The sequence below is a fragment of the Amia ocellicauda genome, chromosome 20, assembly GCF_036373705.1.
Source record: "Amia ocellicauda isolate fAmiCal2 chromosome 20, fAmiCal2.hap1, whole genome shotgun sequence".
Taxonomy (NCBI): domain Eukaryota; kingdom Metazoa; phylum Chordata; class Actinopteri; order Amiiformes; family Amiidae; genus Amia; species Amia ocellicauda.
In genome coordinates, this window is record NC_089869.1 from 23941329 (window position 1) to 23960925 (window position 19597).

The following is a 19597-nucleotide window of genomic DNA, read 5'->3' on the forward strand; positions in this document are numbered from 1 at the left end:
ACTGTGACCTTAATTGCCTACCGTTCCACAGGTGCATGTTCATTAATTGTTTATGGTTCATTGAACAAGCATGGAAAACATTGTTTAAACCCTTTACAATCAAGATCTGTAAAGTTATTTGGATTTTTACAAAATTATCTTTAAAATACAGTGTCCTGAAAAAGGGACGTTTCTTTTTTTGCTGAGTATATATATATATACTCAGCAAAAAAAGAAACGTCCCTTTATATGTATATATATATATATATATATATATATATATATATATATGTAGCATAAGGTACACTTATACATTTCAATTAAAGAAGTGAATTTATAGTATCACCTTATCACGAATCCTGGAATCTTGTAGAACTCAATTTCTGTAATAACTGGACGCAGACACCAATTCCAAAGATATAAATTGTCAAATTTATTCAAAAACAAAGACTAAATGTAGCACTACACTAATTATACAAAAGGGAAAAACTAATTAAAATTCAACTCTAGATCAACAAATCAAAGACAAATCACTTCCGTGACCAAATCAAAGACCATGGGATCGCATATGATAACACACAAATCTTTAAACAAAAAAGGTTATAAACACATTGACTACAATACCGGTTAGTAAGACGAAGGTGAGTCTCTCATTAGTATTGTTAGTCAGACATTAAATAACTACGCAGGTCAGTATTTATGTCAGGTAACTTCTCGTTATATATATATCAGTCTCATTAACGTTTAGGTGCCGAGAAAGATCCCATCATTACTTGTTACCACAATTTCCCTTAACTGATTATTATTCAATGATTAAGGATAGGCAGGGCCACCAATAATCTAATGTCTATTAACTTGTGTCAATTTCAGACTAAACAGTTAAACAGGAATGAGAAGATATTTCTCGGTGTTGACAGATTTCATTTCTAAAATTATCAACAAAACAGTTTAATGCAACACACATTTATATTTAAGAAAACTAAAAGATATTACACATTCTAGAGTTATGAATCACAGATTAACATTTCTAATTGATTTCTCAAATGTCATGAATCATGAACTCCAAACTGCTGAACTTATCTGAACTTCGTCGCAGAGAGGCCTCTCTGGCTTCGGGCTCAGATAACAGTACATGTCACGAGGTCCGTGTGGTTTGGAACAAAGGCCGTCCGGTTCGGCTTTGTCCAAGAACTTCCACTCAGTCGATGCACCTGGAAGTTGGGGTTTCGCGAATGAAGTGTCTTTTCCAAACAGATTTTCCACTGGTTTGAAGGCTCCAAGGTTGTGCACAAAATCTTCTTTGTAAGCCGGGTTTCCACCATAGTTACTTGAAGACAAAGTCTTTGAGGAAAGCAGGGCCCTGTTCGTTCCAAGGGTCAAGTTTCTTAAGACTCAAATAGCTATTTAAATGACTGACACTTTCGTATTCAGTCGACTTAGTCAATTGTCCAGCTGTAAAACTCCACTGATCAGGTGGGCACAGGCGGGCAGCGCAGTCTGTAAAGTTCTTTATTTAATAAAGTCCTTTAAAAGAATTCTTCGTACGGCTCAATCTCCTTCTCCCAGTTTAACTCTTCTGTTGCCGGCAAAGACTTGGTTGGTTTCTGGTTACGGTTCTGGCAACAGAGCTACAGGTTGAGCTGTGGCAGCGAGTTACTGGTTCAGGTGAGAGAGAGAGAGAGAGAGAGAGAGACCGTGCGCTGTTCTTTATAGTCTGTCAGATCAATAGGTGATTGGTTCTTGAGTTTGTGAGATTGGATTTCGGTTTCAGCCCCCAGTGTCCTACTGGAGGGGGGCTTGATTTATGACTGATGTCAATCCATGCCATCTTTTGGAAATGCCGGTTGGCCCGGGTTCATAGCTCTGTGTCTGGATTTCGGCTCTCGTCCACTTCAAAGAGTTTTTATTACCTACAGGCCCCTTCTTTAGATCAGTGCTTCAGCTCATAGCTAAAATGCTCTTATCAAAATACACCCAACATAACGCTACATATATATATATATATATATACATATATATATATATATATATACATATATATATATACATATATATATATATATATATATATATATATATATATATATATCTCCGTGCATATTCCTTGTACCTGAATTAAGAAATCCCCACATTTTCAGAGACGTCTATATGACACAAAAACAGTTCTGTTAGATTGTTAGATTAACCCCAATCCCTAACTGGGACACAAAATGATACATTTTTAAGGGAATGTTATTGTGTGTATATATTTTATCTTATTTTTGGGAGTATCCTTGATTGTAGGTTAGTTATTTATTTATTACAATAAATAACAAATATTTGCTTTTTGTTAGTTTGTTTGATTTGCAAAATAGTTTTCCCCAAAATTCAGTCCTCTAGCACAATTATAAAAGAGCTATTGAGCTTTGGACTGTTCCTGCGGGTGTCATTACAGTTGAATGTTATCTGTGAGCCATTCAGGGAGATTTAGATCTCTGCTACCTCCCCCCCACAGTTAACTAATTCTCAGACAGAAAACTATAATTACATTCCTATCAGCAAGAACCTCATTACAAAATCTGCCCAATACAATAAAATGCACAAGAAAAAATGTATTCATCTTTTATGTATGCATAATAAAGGGAAATAATGTAGATGAAGATGAGTACAGATGAAAAAGGTGCGTGTGTGTAATATACATACTAATATTGAACTGAATAAAGTGAGGAACAGGTGTGATATTCATATTAAAGCTGGCAATAATGTAACAGGATCCATGCAGCAGATGCAAAGTGACACATTGCAATATAGGAGAGAAATGCGCATGATTAAATATTCTGTGCATCCACTTGAATGCCAATGATAAGCCCCATTTTCCCCGTGTATTACATTCTCCAGATTTCCCTAATCCTGCTCCTCTGTGCTATGAAATCCTCTCTTTTCCCCCCTTTCCCAGGCAGGGTGGATCTCCCGCTCCGTGCTCCTGCGATGACGCGCCTGCACTCGGCAGCTCGCTGCAGTGTCACTGCAATGGCTGAGGGGCGGCTGTGGGAAGCGAGCAATGAGCTCATTCTCCCAGGAGGGAGCCCGGCTCACAGCGCATCACTGGGCAGCTGCAGCCTCAAACCCGTCCTCAGTCTGTCTCTGCTCCTGCCGGCCTGATTCTTTACTTTTGGGGGTGTGTACATGGTAAGCAGATATTCCTGTTTGGTTGATTTTAAATGCTTCCCAGGTTTTTTTTGTCCTGTCTTTTTTTTTTTTTTTGATGAATCATTATCTCAGCTTCCATTATTCAAGGGATGTGATGTGCAGCATTTGGATTTCATGCAGCTGTGACGAATTGTTGTTTTTGTGCGGTAGGATGAGTGCTGTGCCTGGTGACAGCCCTGTGAATGTGTGGGGAAGGAGCAGCCTGTAGGTGTTATTTCAGACTGTATATCGCTGCATACAGCAAATGGCACTTGTGCACATTGTAGAGCAGATCCCCAGGTAAAGCAGACAGACGGCACACGGCCTCACTGGATCATGGCTCGCAGGTTGGTCATCATCTTTTTTGTATGTTTTTCCTGCAAATTATTAAAAATAAAGGTTATTTGTGCATGCTGAGGGGTGTTTACATTTGAATACGAATGCCGGCTGATTTGTATGTGTCCTCAATGCAGGCCTTTCCCTGTATTAAACATGTCAGAACATATTGCAGCAATTCTAAAAACGTGTTTGCAAGGATTTACAATTCCACAAGCTATGTGTCAGAGTTAATATATCTATCTATGCATATATTTTGTATAATACTGTAATATCTGTCTGTCTATCCATATATATACACAGAGAGAGTTAGAAAGATAGGTAGATAGATATAGATATAAAAATATATAAATCTCTGCATATCTGTATATCCCAATCCATGTAGCCATCTGTCAATGTGTGCATACTTCTCTCTCGGTCTAATTCTCTATCTGCGTATCATTTGACATTAGTCAGAAATCCAGCTTGTACAGATTTTAATGCCATCATTACAGGCTGTTAAATCCATTGATGGGTTTCTCTCCTGAGGCTAGTAGTTAGTGAGTCTTAACCTGTTACATTACAGGGGAAGTTTCTGTGTGGCAGCTATGCGCCCAGCCCTCACTGCCTTTACATGTAGTTAAGATAATGTCCTCGTATGTATATCCTGCTCAGGCTGGTACAGGCCAGAGCGCAGATGGCAGTCTTGGGAAAGAAGACATTACAGCACAGATCTCATTGACCGAGCCATTGTACTGAAGGATTGCGGCTTGTTTTGAGACACATGTGTTGGGTTGTTGGTTACCGTATGCACAGCACATGACAATTAATATTAAACGCCATCGGGACGACACTGTTTGGATTCTTCTGAAGCATTGCAACCTTTCCAAAAAAAACTAATCTTAATATCTGAGGGTTGTCTGTGGTGGAGAGACTGCTGGAACATGGCCATTAGAAACAGCGCTCCTCTGCAGCCAGGTTGTAGGCAGAACTGGAGCGGCAGCCTCGGTGGAAGTCACTGGGGAATCATTTAAAGGACCATAAAAGAGCCAAACTTCACAGTAACTAGTAAGAAATAGAGATGCATTACTCCCTGGAGTTTATTCCTCTATTTTTAGAGTTTCGAGATGTTAGCATAAAAGGAAAGTCTAGTCATTTATTATGCCAATGAATAACCATGTAATCAGGCAAGGGTATAATTATAATAACATTTAAAACAAAATGGCAGGGAAAATAACTCCTCATCCAACAGGAAGAATGTGTCACCTGATTTTTAACCTCAGAAGCAGATCTGGAGATAATGGTTCATGTAAAAGGCTTTCAAAAGTCTCTGTAGCAGGACTTGACTGGTAATGCTCTCAGTATTGTTGTAAATTGAATTAAATCCATCCTATTTCTTCTGTGCCAGAATCCTGTGTTGCTCGGATGTTTCAGCTATTCGTGGGCCCATTGCCTTGTGTTTTTGATCAATACCAGGGTACATTTGTAAATGACCATGTTTTTTCCACCAATTGCAGTTATCTTGGTCTTTTATTGAATGTATATATATATATATATATATATATAGTTGTTTACTATTACATTACATTCTGCTGTTTTTATTCATTTAATATCTTGGACAAAAGGTTGGAAGCTTATGTATGTATTTTTAATAAAACTGACAGTGGAGTTATATAATAGTGAATATAATGCAGCTGGTTCAACAATAAGAAAAAACATGTTTAAAAGGATGACTACCAATACCGTCTTCATTTCATTTCATTTTATTCATTTTGTAGAGTGTTTTTGTTATTAACTGGGATGGGACTGAATGCAGAATTGCACTTTTGAATAGTCCAGAGCAATTTCCATTTCTGAAAAGCATTTGAGTGTCAAAAATAGAACGAGTCGCACGCCAAGTAATTTGCATTTATAACTAAAACACAAATTGCTTGCGTGGCATCATTGACCTCTCCTCTGAAGAGCAGAAGCCATTAGTCTGTGCTTCCCCATGTGACACTGTAATACTGCGAAACAGTTACAGCTTTGATTATGAGAGGCAACGGTGAGCACAACGAAGCACGAGCAAAATGACAGGGACGGACTCCAAATTGGATGCAAATGAGAACATCTGAGTCTCAGAAAGCTGCCTGATTGGACATGCGGGCATGTTGTTTCGAATCCATTATGCCTTGTGCACTATAATGCACATTAATTGCCCACTACCACCATTAAATATGGAAAATCATCTGTTTGACCTCTGTGGGAGCTAGCACTTTGTTTTTCTGGAATTTGCACCATTTTAAATTGCACTAAGAGCAACAGGTCAGGCAACTCATATTTCTGGAGCCGTTCAACTTAAGGTCAACAGGCAGAGTTGAAATGATTGTCATTTCCAGTACATAGAATAGAGATACACAATACACACATATAATACAATACAAAAGTGTGAATATGTTTTGTTTTGTACTTATTGTTATGTTTTATGCTTCTGCTTTACATATATTGATATATACAGTACTGTGCAAAAGGTTTAGGCAGGTGTGAAAAAATGCTGTAAAGTAAGAATGCTTTCAAAAATAGACATGTTAATAGATTATATTTATCAATGAACTAAATGCAAAGTGAGTGAACAGAAGAAAAATCAACATGGCTGGAGAGCGGTACACGAATGAGTGTCTGCAGGCAACAGTGAAGCATGGTGGAGGTTCCTTGCAAGTTTGGGGCTGCAAATGGAGTTGGGGATTTGGTCAGAATGAATGGTCTCCTCAATGCTGAGAAGTACAGGCAGATACTTTTCCATCATGCAGTACCATCAGGAAGGCATCTGATTGTCCCCAAATTTATTCTGCAGCATGACAACAACCCCAAACATACAGCGACAGTCATTAAGAACTATCTTCAGCGTAAAGAAGAACAAGGAGTCCTGGAAGTGATGGTATGACCCCCACAGAGCCCTGATCTCAACATCATCGAGTCTGTCTGGGGTTACATGAAGAGAGAGAAGCAGCTGAGGCTGCCTAAATCCACAGAAGAACTGTGGTTAGTTCTCCAAGATGTTTGGGGCAACCTACCTGCCGAGTTCCTTCAAAAACTGTGTGCAAGTGAACCTAGAAGAATTGATGCTGTTTTGAAGGCAAAGGGTGGTCACACCAAATATGGATTTGATGTAGATTTTTCTTCTGTTCACTCACTTTGCATTTAGTTCATTGATAAATATAATCTATTAACATGTCTATTTTTGAAAGCATTCTTACTTTACAGCATTTACCTGCCTAAAACTTTTGCACAGTACTGTACATTTTTTTATGTCTATTGTACACAATAGGTTTATATTAATACCTTTCATACTAACACGTGGTTCCTAAAATAACTACTATGCATCTCAAACTTGTGGTGAATAATGAGTTGTCCCAGCCATGATGCTGCTAATTGCCTAGAAACCCTAATGTCCCATAAATCAGCTGCACTTTGAATAACTTTATTCATTTAGTATACACAAAGCATTGCCTGTAATGCACTGCAATGGGAAACTGTACTTTGTCATAAATGTAAATAATCTTTTACTCTTGCACAAATAATGTATTATTACAATGCCCATATAACTATCAAGGCTATGGTACATACAGTAGTTACAATAGGTTAATACATTATTGTTTATTGTATTAGATATCAATGGGGTGAATTTGTCAAGAGGATACAGAAAGCACAAAGCTTGTCTTCATGAACATTTGTTTTTAATTGAATTTAAGCTGAATTCAAAATCACTAAATTTCGTTTTTGAATAAACAATTTCCAAAGTAACATGATGCATATTCTTAATATACTCTACCCTACATATGCGGAAGAGAAACTGTCCAATTTCACCTGCAATACTTTAAATCAGAGCAGAGAGTCCACACCCTATTAATACTTGCTATCCATTTAAGAAGTGAGCAGATACGACCGAACAACGCGACCGCACTATCCGCTAGGTCCCAGTCATGATCTGAGGAAAGCCGTGAGAACCGGACACGTTACGTGATTTAGTTCTCTACTTTATATAATTTCCTATATAGAGCAATGCAGCCATTTTCCTTTTATTATGCATCCTATAGAGTGGAAAATTGCCATTTGCTTGCAGGCATATGCAGTACAACCAGCTTTCTATTTACAGCAGTGAGAAAGGGAGAAGAAAAACCACAGCTGGACTCACTGATGCTTTATATGAATGTACTAGTGTAGTCCCTTGGTATGCGTACCTTCTCCAGTCGAATATATAGAATGGATTAAAACAATAATATCATCATCTAAGTTGATTGCACAACAATAGTAATAATGATATTGTATTGTTCTGCAAAGTTTAACCAATAGCAAGTCTTGATCTGCAATTTACTCAGGGGTCTTTTTAAATTCCTCCCTGATAGTAGCTGATAGGCTGAACTGTATCCATTATGGTTGGAGTGGATGTGTGGGCTGATTTATGGATTTATATTGCATGAGACTATTGAATGGATTCACAAACAAGAATGTAGAAAAGGAGAAAAGAGATTCACTTTTCTGAGAATCATCCTGAGAGATAAACTCATTAAACGTGTGCTGATGTAGATTGTGCAGACTGGAGAAGTACTGCAATTTTCTCAACGATAATTACCACTTTCCTGCTTTTCCTTGAATGACCCTTTACAGCATCTTGTACTTTATGTTGTATTTATTGTAATTCAGTTAGGATTGATATTGTTGTGTGTCATCAGAATATGTCTTGTGGAAGTAGTATCTATTGTTACAACTGTTTCCCTGGGCAAGGGCATCTGCTAAGAAGTAAATAATATAATAAGTTTGACATTTAAATATACTTCCAATTCTCCAGTTGTATTCAATGGAATATGTTTCAGTACTCACCACCATGTTGTGTATCCATTTCCTAGTATTATAGATCATTTACTACCTTTGTATAACACTTAAATGCCACCCTCCCAAAATTAAACACATTATTTACTACAATACAATATTGTAAAATCCAACAGTATAACCCCTTATGAGTAAGATAAAACTGTCTGTTTACGTGACACTTTTTATATATAGTTTTAATATTTGTTCTATGCTGCTGTATATGGTCCAAGCCTTATGTTGTCTAGTTTCTCATTTCATAGTGATTGTGCTCTGTTGCATGAATTGCTTTTCTTCTCTTTGCCGCTGGCACGGATCTTGAGACAGTTGTTAAGAGAAGCTGATTTTCTCCAGCCAATGAGATAACAGGGAAACACATTAATGGCAGCATCTAAAGCATGGCTTTTGTACTTCCACTGAGTTGGTGGTTTTCACACATGCCTGCTGAGCCAAGTGTGCTGGAAACTACTATAGGACTCGTTCAAAGGAAGGGCTGACAGGATCAACAAGCATTTCTGACCGGATTATCAAGAAGTGATAGTAATTTAAAGACTTACTGCTGTTTGCTATATAAAGAAAGGACAGAAGGACTATACATAATATTGTGGCCATTGTATGATTGGGGGAGCACCACTAACATAGCTTGGTTAGTTGTCCTCAGTTATCTTAAATCCAAGAGAATGAATAGTCGTGTCTGTCTGAAATGAACAGACTACTTCAGTGACTTATAGAGAACATTGGAATGAATCCATATGTGAAAATGCACCAGCAAAAGCTATTTGATAGTAAATATAAATACATATTTACATAATACATATAAATACATATTTACTGCTATAGAGTTGCTTTGCAAATGTTTCAGCATTTAATATTTTCGTAAATGTACATTAATACAGCTGAAACTGTCTGGGATGGCAGCTAAAATGTAATTAGACTCATGTAACACTATAGTGCATTTCATAGAAATATTAGAACTGTATGAATTGCTTAATCTTTTTTCTGATAACATATTATACACAGGCAAGACTTGTTCTGTTTTACTTCTCCAGCACTGATAATAATAATTTATAATAATATTGATAATGAATCAGTGAGAGATTGTGACAGAGATCTTGTAATAATACAAATCAGAATCAAAGTTTCATATAACTGAATGATGTAAGTTCTGCGTTTCCTTCTATTCAGATTGTACACCAAACACTTAACTAAACAAAACATGTTTTAGGTGCTAAATATACGTATGAAGACTGCACAGCCAACACTCCTACCCAGAGTTCATCATCATATCTGCAAACCATGGTCCCAGGCTGTCTCCCACAGAACAGTTTCCTTTTGATGTAATTTGGCCGTTGCTCTGTTAACTCTTGATAGAAATCAGAGTCACTGACTCTTGTGAAAGGGCTCGGCCCCCCGGGGGAGGAGCCTGAGAAACCCTCACAATGGGGTCTTCTGACTCTTCTGGCATCGCATCATTTAATTATAATGAGACGCGCCTGGCAAAGGACACACTAATGGTAAGACAGGCGCGGACAGAAATTTCGGCTTAAATTGCCTCCGACAACTAGTATTTTTGTAAACATGTTTCTGACCTTCTCTGGGTCTCAATAGTGAACCCCCACATTGAGGCTTTTCTTGTGCATACAGTGTTATGAACTGATATTATTGGCAGGAAATCCCACACAGATGGAGGGATTAAATGTGTCCTTCTCGTGACCTCTGGCTGTATTCATGACATATGTTTGGTTTATGAATTTAGTGAATGGGTTATTCGTTCTTTTAATCGTGCATTCATGAATCAGCCAGTTGATCTTGGATTGATTGTAGTTTCACAGTTGTTATAGGGATATAAGATATTATTATATTATATTATATTTACAGTATGATTTTCAGATTGCTGTTCTAATAAAGACAATATGATGAGATTAATATGAATTTGATTGATTGAATTATATGTATAAATGTAGTCAACTACACTACTACTACTAATGATACTCAGTTTTGAATGTTGTGTATATTTGGTCTCTCTGTGCAACTGGTAGTTCTGTTCAGAGCTGCATTAAGGGATAATAAAAGCTGTTTCTTCTTAGACCTGCTCATTAACGTGCGACTCACATCCCTTTCCTTTCTTGTCAAAGGTCAGGGTTTGAAAGAGAAAAGCCACATCTGTTATGTGGACAAAACGACGGTTAAAGTCCCTTGCAGACAGACGAGACACTGGGAATATATTACAGCTCGCCTGCCTCTAATAACGGCGCCAGGCTCACATTGAAGATCAAAATCTTTACGACACCCTTCCGAGATTTTAAGATGGTGACTTTTTCATTTTAATAGCCAATTTTACAGGAAAAGTGGGTCTTTTTTTCCTTCTTCACAGATTAGTAAAGGGTAAATAACTCCTCCTCTGTAACAATGTCTTCATTATGTTTCCATTCATTCTTCGATATGAGTGACAGGAGATGAGGTTGAAGATCTGCCTGGCCTTTGTCTCGTGTGTCAGTTTAATTCTTTCTCATAATAGAGCTCACACAATTGTCCTTCCTGTCCAAGGTCACATGTGTGTGTGTGTGTTGAAATAATCCCGCTTCATGTCACGAATGTTCCTGGATGATTCTGTCAAAACACTCCCATGTCTTGCTGTTAATTCAAGTGAGCGCTAGAATATGCGCAGGATTGTCATATGAGAAGTAATGCTGTTCAACATAAGTCCTATGAAATGCAGCAATCTTTATAAACCTCTACGATTGTACCTGTTTGTTTAACCTCGGGATAGAGCTTATTATAATGATTTGTTTTGATAGTAGGTCAGATGCATCCAGGTGCCCCACTAGAGATTGTGCTGGTATGGTATTCTCAGTAAACCTTTACTGTCATTAGCCATTCGGGACCGTTATGTAAACCGCTGTTCATATATGCGCGGTACATTGATGGATCTTGGCAACTGTCCTTAAATATGTATTCATTGGGCATTATTATGTCAAGAGGTCAAACATAATTGGAAATGCAGCCGACGGCAGTTTGTTCTGAAAGTGAATGTAAATCGCACGCATGCCCTGGCGTGGGGTGGGGCTGTGGATGGAAATGGACGTGGACTCGGGGAGAATTACAGCGGAGATGTTTACTAACCCACTGGGGCTTCCAGAGAGCGAGAGTGGGGATTGAGTTTATAACGCAGCAGTTTCCTCACTCATTGCTAGTGTTATTATTAAACGTTGTTAAGCTTTTAAGAAGCCACAAAATAATATTAAACAATCATTAAGCGTAAAAGTGTTATCACTTAGCACAGAGAATCCAGTGCCGAGAGAAATGTGGAATTGGATTTTAATTTAATGCAACACCCCGGTAGGTAAGAAGGTAACAATGAGGGGGTGGAAGTTCTTTTACGCTGCAAGATGAATATTATTTTATGTGCTGATCAGATTCATATTATACTCTGCGTAAAGAAGTGTGATTATTCTTCACATTAAAATAAGGCTCTGAAAGGCTACAAGTAAAACAGTGATCCAAATAATAATCGATCGTGGAAAAATATGGGGAATTTGAAGTTTCAGGCCTGGTTTCGTTACTGGAGAAACTTCTGATGATCGTGATTGTGATTATATTTATTTTTGAGATCTAAAACCATTTGTTGTTTTTTGCAAGGCTCGTTCCTGTACTGCTAGTTTAACGCTAGCAGGAGTATCATCATTAAGAACATAAGAACATAAGAGAGTTCACAATCGAGAGGAGGCCATTCACCCCATCGTGCTTATTTGGTCACTGAGTGATCAAGGATCAAGGATCCTATCCAGTCTGTTTTTGAATGTTCCCAAATTGTCTCTTCAGCCACATCGCTGGGGAGTTTGTTCAGATTGTGACGCCTCTCTGTGTGAAGAAGTGTCTCCTGTTTTCTGTCTTGAACGCCTTGAAGCCCAATTTCCATTTGTGTCCCCAGGTGCGTGTGTCCCTGCTGATCTGGATAGGCTCCTCTGGTTTGATGTGCTCGATGCCTTTCATGATTTTGAAGACCTGGATCAAGTCCCCACGTAGTCTCCTCTGTTCCAGGGTGAAAAGGTTCAGGTCCTCAGTCTCTCAGTAGGACATTCCCTTCAGACCTGGAATAAGTCTGGTTGCTCTCCTCTGAACTGCCTCTAGAGCAGCGATATCTTTCTTGAAGTGTGGAGCCCAGAACTGTCCACAGTATCCAGATGAGCTCTAACTAGTGCATTGTACAGTCTGAACATCACTGCCCTTGTTCTCAATTCTACACTTTTGACAATATACCCTAGCATTGTGTTTGCCTTTTTTATTGCTTCCCCACATTGTTTGGATGGAGAAAGTGAGGAGTCCACATAGACTCCTAGGTCTTTCTCATGCGTTACTTCATCTAGATCTGTACCTCCCATAGTGTCATTATAGTGGACATTTTTGTTACCTGTATGTATTACCTTGCACTTGTCCACATTGAATTTCATCTGCCAGGTGTCGCCCACAACTGAATATTATCTAAGTGCCTTTGAATAGCCTGTGCTGCCAAGATTGCATCTGCTGAGCCACCTATTTTGGTATCATCTGCAAATTTGACAAGTTTGCTAACTATACCAGAGTCCAGATCATTAATATAGATTAGAAAAAGCAAAGGCCCCAATACTGATCCCTGTGGAACTCCACTGATAACCTCACTGCAGTTAGAAGCGACTCCTCTAATCGACACCCTCTGTTTCCTAAACATCAACCAGTTCATAATCCATCTGCTTACATTACCCTGAATGCCTACAGCTTCCATTCACCTGCCAAAGCTGTCCATTCACATATGGGACACACGGTACAGTCTCCCTCACTTCGATCGCCACACAAAGCTTGGCTCAGGTTGTGGTATCGAAATGTTTTTACTGTCTGTTTATTCCTCCGAGACAGAGGAGATTAACTTTCCTTACGAAGCTCAGCTATGGAGCGCCGTTGTCTGTTTCCATACATTTAGTCTGTGACCTCACCCACTGCTCTGTAACATCTCTGCAATTATTCTGCATCGCCAAGACAGGATGTGTTGCTCTCTTCACCGCTGTCAGATCAAAGTCTTGATTGTATATGTTGTGTTAACCTGGTAATATGCCAAAGTTGTTATTTATTTTGTGCCTATCATTTTGTCTCAGTGCAAAAATATGTTACTATTTCAGACAGTCTGCTGCTCTCAGACAGGGTCACAACTCAACAAATAATTTCCGATAAGTACATACATAACAAGCATACTATTCAATTATTGCAGTAGCTCAACCATTCTATAAATCTGTCTCAATTATAGAAATAAAATCAAGCAGATAACCTTCGGAAAATGTAATTTTGTCAGAAGACAGATAGCTTGATAATTGTTGTCTAGTCTCGTCTATTTTCATGTGCCCTAAAATTGTATTAATTATATTTATTCTTGCATTCAAATGAAAATAAAATTAATTGAAATGGAACTCTGTATTATTATGTGATAACTACCGTCAAAAGCTTTTGTAAAGGTTAGGAAAACAAATATGTACCCGTTTTTATAAGAAATATTTCTGATATTGACATTTTTCTTAGTACAATAAGGATGTATTGACTGAAGCAACACCTTGTTTTCATATTAAATATTTTCTTAGTAAATAGTTTCCATTACAAACGATAATTGGAAAGTCTACAAACATTAACAGTATCAATATAATTTGGCGTTTGGTTTGTGTGTCTATAGCATACATGTGTTTGTGTATTACTATCTGTCTCCCTGTGTATTGTACTTTATCTGTCAGGACCAGAAGTATTAGTGTACCGGACTGTACTGGACTGTACCGAACTGTGCCGGACTGTAGTGGACTGTACCGAACTGTGCTGGACTGTACCAGACTGTGCTGGACTGTATATGACTGGACTGTATTGGACTGTATTGGAGTGTGCTGGACTGTGTTGTACTGGACTGTACTAGACTGTATATGACTGTGCTGGACTGTACTAGACTGTATTGGACTGTGCTGGACTGTGTTCGATTGCAAATATAATTAATGTAATATTCAGAAGGTATTCCTGAATATTTTCTAAGCAGACAGATCAGCAACCAGGACAGGTCTTCAATTTCTACAACACACAGTAATGCTGTTGATCCAGACGCAATAATTTCACAATTGCATCTGTCTATTTTATTTCTCCCATCAAAATTCAGGAAAGGGAGAAAAACACGCGTATAAATGATCAGCCCGGACCTGCGATTACTCAGTCTGCGATCACCTCTTCTCAGAACATGGCCGAGGCCATTTGATTTATTTTATTGATCGTCTCTGGAATAAAATCTGCTGTAATTAGCGAATTGAATTTGCAAGTATTGTAGACTATCCGTATAAGAAATCAACTGAGGGTAAGATGGTATTGTAAAAGTAATTAAGCTTCATGGCAGGTTTGATTAAGGTGATCTCAACCATATTTACATACTGGTAGAAGGTAAATGTGTCATATAAATAATAAATGCCATATGGGTCCATGGACCAAACATGAGGCTGTGACACTTTTCTTCCTAATAAGATTGTAGTGGGTTGTGCTGTGGTAAATATACAGTAATGCGCAATGTAGTTAAGCATGATAATCATGTAGTAAAGCACAGTTTACCATGGTAAAAATATGGTTACAAATGGTGTAGTGTGGTGTACCATGGAAAAAACTTGGTAATGTATGATAAAGTGTAGTATAGTGTAGCATAGTAAAAATATGGTATACATGTGGTAAAACCATGGTAAAATAATTGTAACTGTGCTACAATCATTTTAACAATGTGGTAAAAAAAACTGTAAAATTAGGTAAATAAAGGTAAAAATGTAAAATCATGGTAAAATCTTGAAATTTTGAGGGTTCCAATTGCATTGTCTGTGTTTTTGATCAATTGTAAGTCAATAATCAAATCCATACAAAAAGCACAAGCAACGTAACTGGTATAATGGATCACTGTCTGAAGATTCGTATGTGCAGTGCACGAACTGTGTGAGGAATTCGTGTTCAGCGGATTGGAATAACAATAATAACAGAGATCTTGCAATACTACAATGCACCATTCAAGGAGGCATGAGATCACAGAGAGGATGGCACACTGTATATTGGTTTGTTTTCTCGTTCAATCTGTGTGTTTCAGTTTAAGCTTTGAAGATGTTCACTGTGCCTTCAGCTGGATCCACAGACCACGGCTAATCTTGGCCTTCCTTTCCTGAATAAACATTAGTCTAAGCTTAGTGCTGTGAAACCAAACGCAACTGTTAAACTGAAGATGGACTAAAAGTTTCTAAGTGTCCAAAGCTTTTAAAATGTCATATAACTTCTTTCAGTCCTACTTCCACACGTCCCACCAAATCTAACAATAACTAAATGGATCACTGAGTGGAGAAGAGGCAAATAGTGGCTATTGTTACGAACACAATGGAGCCTTTGTCATGCAAAATCAAGACGATAAAGCGTTTGCAAAGCAGGATTCCTGCAAAGCGTCCTTTTCATTTAATGTAACGTATAAACAAACACACCAAGACATTTCCTCTCCTTGCCTTGCATTCGGATATCTAGGGACACCCACCGTAGTTTGTGATCATACTGTATGTAGCCTGCTCTCTACCCAAGTAACACAGTGGTTTTGTGCCTCTGGGTATTTCACAGCGTGCATTCAGTTTTTTTATGATACCAGCTCTGCGTGTGAATGTTCGGGCCTGCTCCAGTAATACTCTTACTTACTGCATCAATGTGCAGGATTTCCAATCCTCCTAAGCACCTAATCTCACTGTCATTGTTGCACAGTTGCTCAGAGTTGAGTCCTGTCATACACAGAGTAATGGCTCATCCTGCAGTTCAGATATTTCATCCCCCCGAGCTCAAGTGGGTAGCATTGCCGAGGTGGCTCTCAAATTTAGACTTTTACTCTGGTTCTTCTTCATTATTATAATTATTTACTCCTCCACGTTGTGTTTCAGGTGGTAAAGAAAATGTAGCTGGGAAACAGAAGGGAAGAGACGCCTCACACCTCAGAAGAAAGGGTTCTCCCGGCTGGGGGCCCCACCCTCTGGACCACCGTGTCACCATGTCAAAGAAGGGTGCCGGCAGCCGAGCTAAGGGAGACAGACCCGACGCCTTAGCTGCTTTACAAGCTGCCAATGAAGAGCTCAGGGCCAAACTGACAGACATCCAAATCGAACTCCAGCAAGAAAAGAGTAAGGTGTGAATCTCTCGCTCTCTTTATCACTCTTACAGTCGTGTAGACCGGAGAGCGCCACCCCACTGTAGGGGGCGGGCTGGGAATACTGGTGTTGTGCGATTGTTTCTGTAATGCTTAAAAGTCAATGCATATATTTTAGTAATTTGTGGAAATATGTTTTCAGTTCCATTTTGTTCCATTTTGGCTCTATCATAAACACCTTTGAACTGCTTCGTAAATGTTTAGATGTAGGTATAAATAAAGTTATTAAAGTCGATGCTAGAGCAGACAGGAAGTCAATAACAGGAAGGGGAGCCCAATGTTACACTGATATCTAAGAGTTGTACCTTATTTATTGTATTTTGTTTTCAAGGCAAGATTTCTTAGCATCAACATATATATATATATATATATATATATCCAGAGTCCTGTTCATCGAAAGCTGTGTTAAGACGGGGATTTAGGATTGCTTGCTTTGATCTGATCTTGATCTCGCTGTGTTACAAGATGGAATTTATTGATCAGTCGCGTTTCACCATTTTGGCGAGGTTTGGCGTCACCTTGCACGAGGAAGTCGTGTAGCCGCTTCTCCGACCTGCTCCTGCAACCTTATCCCCAGCTGCAGATTGGAATCAGCTGTGCTTGAAAGCCAGAAAACTGTGATTTACTGTGAACAGAAAAAAAATAAAAGCCACAGACTGCTCTGGGAAGTAATTACCTGTGCAGTATCGCTGTGCGTCGGGAGGTCTCTGTGGTATCATTAGAGAGCAGCTCGTACTTCGCAGACCCTTCACAGTCTGGGGTGCAAACACAGTGTAACCGAGTGTAGCCCGGTTTAGAAAATCAGAATAGATTATCGATACGCGTCACTGACGAAATAATCAATAGGCTTTAAAATAGTCGGACGCCAGTGAGCACAATGGTATTCAGCCCTATTGCAGGCATTACTCAGCTCTCTCAAAATGGAGACTACAGTCTTAGAAACCAACTGTTCAACTGCTGCCTTAAGATTGATTGTAAAACGAGGGAAAACCACTCGTTATTGTCGGCGGAGACGGAGTCTAGTTTTTCCTCCATGCAGGCCTGACACAAGATCGACAACTGCCCACATAATACTAAAATACTTGATGCCCTCTGATACAAATCTCCGTGTTTTTTTGGGAAACGCTATTGTGCCGAAGCATATTCCTCCCAGACATGTGAATTATGTCGTTTATCGCGCCGGATAAATGTATGTAAGAACTAAAATATGCTCGTTTTGAAGAGAGTGCTGATTTTTCCAGTGGAAGCATAATTTGAAAAGTACCAGTTAGACGCGGCTATAATGAGACTGCGGGCTTTTGTCTGCAAGGGATGGCACCGAGGTGAGGCCACTTGGAACCGTGTGGAGGAGATGCGATGGAATAAATCGCAAGAGGACCTCTACGTTTCACAATTGCTTGTAATAAATCACCAGCCTGGAAATAAGAGGGGAGCATTGTGGAGGCTTGTGTCGAGCTGCAGCAGGAAACGCATAGATACTGCACTCGCTGTGAGAGGATATAAGATGTATAGAATAGGATTGTGAACACCGGGTTATACTTTTGCAGTGGAATAATGGATTCTGCGCCTGTTGTAAAGATGGCAGAGGGTTTGGAAGTAAGGAAAGGTTATGATGGCCTTCCATGCTTCAAAATAAATACCAGTGATCTGAACTGCTTGTGTTGACGTGCCTGCAAACATTCATTTAGGAGAGATGATCGTAAAGGCAATAGCAAAAACAGTTCAAAGACCTTTTTGAAACGTCAGTGGTGGAGGATTTCAAACAGACAAGGTCAAGGAGCTCACCTCTCCGTTTCAGTCTTTCTCCAGCGTCCCGAATTCAGTATTTACATCCTTGGGCCAATACAGTTTAGCCATTCCTATACCAAAGGAAAGGTCAATGTCTTGATGAAAGTAACCAACAGAGAGGACATGCTTTTCTTTCCAAGTCTAAGGATTGGAAAAAAAATTACAAAAATAACAATAACGGAGGTGATTTGGGAGCCACTTTTCACACTGTGAAAAATACATGAGAGAGAGAGAGAGAGAGAATGTTGTTGAATCACATCTGTAACCTTTTCAGAAAGCTCGTTGAACGGGGTCTCTATTAACGATGGATGACTGGATACACTACAGATCTGTATTCTCGAAGCAGCTGGTCTCGAGGCAAGGGATATTTAATTTGAATTCAGAGAGTTTACATCACACAAACAGGCTTCTTTCTGAATCGTTCATTTACAAATACATTTAGATAAACAAAGGAACGCCACGTTTGTAGACATTTAAATGAAATGTAATGATATAACATGATATCATTTGGATACTGACATTTTAGAGAGACTCAAAAAGCTGTGCACCTGTAGCCAAATGTGCGGGACGTGGTTCATTGAGCGAGGATGAGAGAGCTCCTTCTCTCTCTCTGTCTCTCTTTAGACGGGAGTCCAGGATTATCAGTAGGCCTCTCCAGCAACAGTTACTGTCGGCTAATTTGGTCGAGGAGGCTTTTTGTTTGGCTTGTACGCTTGTCACTTCTCACAGGGAGATCGCATGTAGTGCTTGTTCAAGCTTCGCCGTCATTCCTCACGCGTGATGAATTTCTAACGAGCGCATCCAGTATTAATATGCTACAGTTATTGTGCCAGCAGTTATAATCAGGAATGCATTTTTCTAACATCAATGCTGTAAGCCTAAGTCAGTATATTTTCAAAATGGCACCAGTGACCAAACCCCTGAAGTCAAACTCTGAATAATTATAATTTTAAATAAAAAAAGAAGGAAATATAGCTTGCCATAAGTGTTTTTTCCTCATCGCTTACAGGATTTCACAGTACAGTGTTATGAGGCTTTCAGAAATGATTTAGTTTAGCAGGAAACATAACATTGATGTGCAAAGCTGTAATTGGGACTCAGTGATTCCTCGTTACTTCCCTTCCCAGATGTGAAGCTAAAAATAGATCGTACCTTGAACTGTAAATAGAAGACTGGGATTAAGAAGGAACAACAGACCCAGATATTCCCTCAGCTTTGCTTATAAGTGTACATCGAATTTTACTCCAAATACATGGTCTTTACATGGATTTCTTGCTCAGATTGTTAACTCACATT

At 38.9% G+C, this 19597-nt stretch overlaps 1 protein-coding gene across 4 annotated transcripts in view; it reads left to right on the forward strand.

The window, feature by feature from the left end:
• Nucleotides 1-2584: 2584 nt before the first annotated feature.
• jakmip3 (Janus kinase and microtubule interacting protein 3) overlaps nucleotides 2585-19597 on the forward strand; it is a 47529-nt gene continuing 30516 nt past the window's right edge. For all 4 annotated transcript variants that reach the window (XM_066693250.1, XM_066693248.1, XM_066693251.1 and 1 more), the window contains exons 1-3: nucleotides 2585-3147; nucleotides 3319-3494; nucleotides 16251-16492. In XM_066693250.1, the coding sequence (XP_066549347.1) occupies nucleotides 16358-16492 (135 nt within the window). In that variant the 5' untranslated portion in view covers nucleotides 2585-3147; nucleotides 3319-3494; nucleotides 16251-16357. The remainder of the gene's footprint in view (nucleotides 3148-3318; nucleotides 3495-16250; nucleotides 16493-19597) is intronic.